This window comes from Oratosquilla oratoria, chromosome 26 (assembly GCF_046742065.1).
Source record: "Oratosquilla oratoria isolate Oo_2021 chromosome 26, ASM4674206v1, whole genome shotgun sequence".
NCBI classification, from domain to species: Eukaryota; Metazoa; Arthropoda; class Malacostraca; order Stomatopoda; family Squillidae; genus Oratosquilla; species Oratosquilla oratoria.
This window is the reverse complement of record NC_134802.1, coordinates 27,511,889-27,512,915: the sequence shown is the minus strand read 5'-3', so window position 1 is coordinate 27,512,915 and position 1,027 is coordinate 27,511,889. Positions and strand designations below refer to the sequence as shown.

Genomic DNA, 1,027 nt, shown 5'->3' with positions numbered 1-1,027 from the left:
CCCACAAATGAAGGAGGAGTTGGTGGAGGTGGTGAGGATGAACAGTAGAATTATAAGGATCAAGCTGGTATATGGAGGGGAAGCGATAAACGTGATCAGCGCATATGCCCCCCAAGTTGGGTGCGATGAAGCAGAGAAAGAGATGTTCTGGAGAGAAATGGACGAAGTGCAGAGAGAGATCCCACAGGAGGAGAGGTGTGTCGTGGGAGGTGACTTAAATGGGCACATAGGGCTGGACAACGGAGGGGTACGGCGAGTGCATGGAGGCAGAGGCATGGGAGTGAGTAACCAGGAAGGGGAGAGCGTGTTGGACTATGCCGTAGCATTTGATATGGCAATCCTGAACACATTCTTCACGAAAAACAGCTATCGGACGTATAGAAGTGGCCCCAGAGAGAGTCAAATCGACTTTCTCCTGTACCGAAGAGGTAACATCCGAAAGGTGATTGTTAAGTCCTGCAGGGAGAATGTGTGAGGAAGCAGCACAGCCCAGTTTTGGCGAAGCTGGTTGTGAAGACCCGAAGGAGCGGAGGTGTGAGGAGAGAACCCAGGATCAGGTGGTGGAGACTCAAGGATGAGACGGTGCAGCAGGAGTTCAAGAAGAAAACACTAGAAAGGATAGGACGGGTAGAGGATGTGGATCTATGGTAGAAAATGAATAGTGATATGATCAGGAGGACAGAAGAGGAAGTTCTCGGAAAGTCATCCGGATAGAAACTGAGAAACTGCAAAGAGTCTTGGTGGTGGTCCTCGAACTGCAAAGAGAAAATGGAGAAGAAAAAGGAGATGAAGAAAGCTTATGACAAAGAAAGAACAGAGGAGAGGAAAGTTTTGTTTAAAGAAGCAAATAAAGAGGCGAAAAGAGCAGTGGCGCAGGCGCGAGCGGCGGCGCTGCAGGGCATGTCTGAAGAACTGGAAACAAAGGAGGGCCAGAGAAAGATTTATAAGATAGCGAAGGAAAGAAACAGAGCAACGAAGGACTTAACATTGGCAAAGCAAATCAAAGACAAGAATGATAAAATACTCA

The 1,027-nt window shown here is 48.1% G+C and overlaps 1 protein-coding gene across 1 annotated transcript in view; it reads left to right on the top strand.

Moving 5' to 3' along the window:
• Positions 1-768: 768 nt before the first annotated feature.
• LOC143039320 (uncharacterized) overlaps positions 769-1,027 on the top strand; it is a 543-nt gene continuing 284 nt past the window's right edge. The window contains exon 1 of the mRNA XM_076209198.1: positions 769-1,027. This exon is cut by the window's right edge and continues 284 nt beyond it. Within this exon, the coding sequence (XP_076065313.1) occupies positions 769-1,027 (259 nt within the window).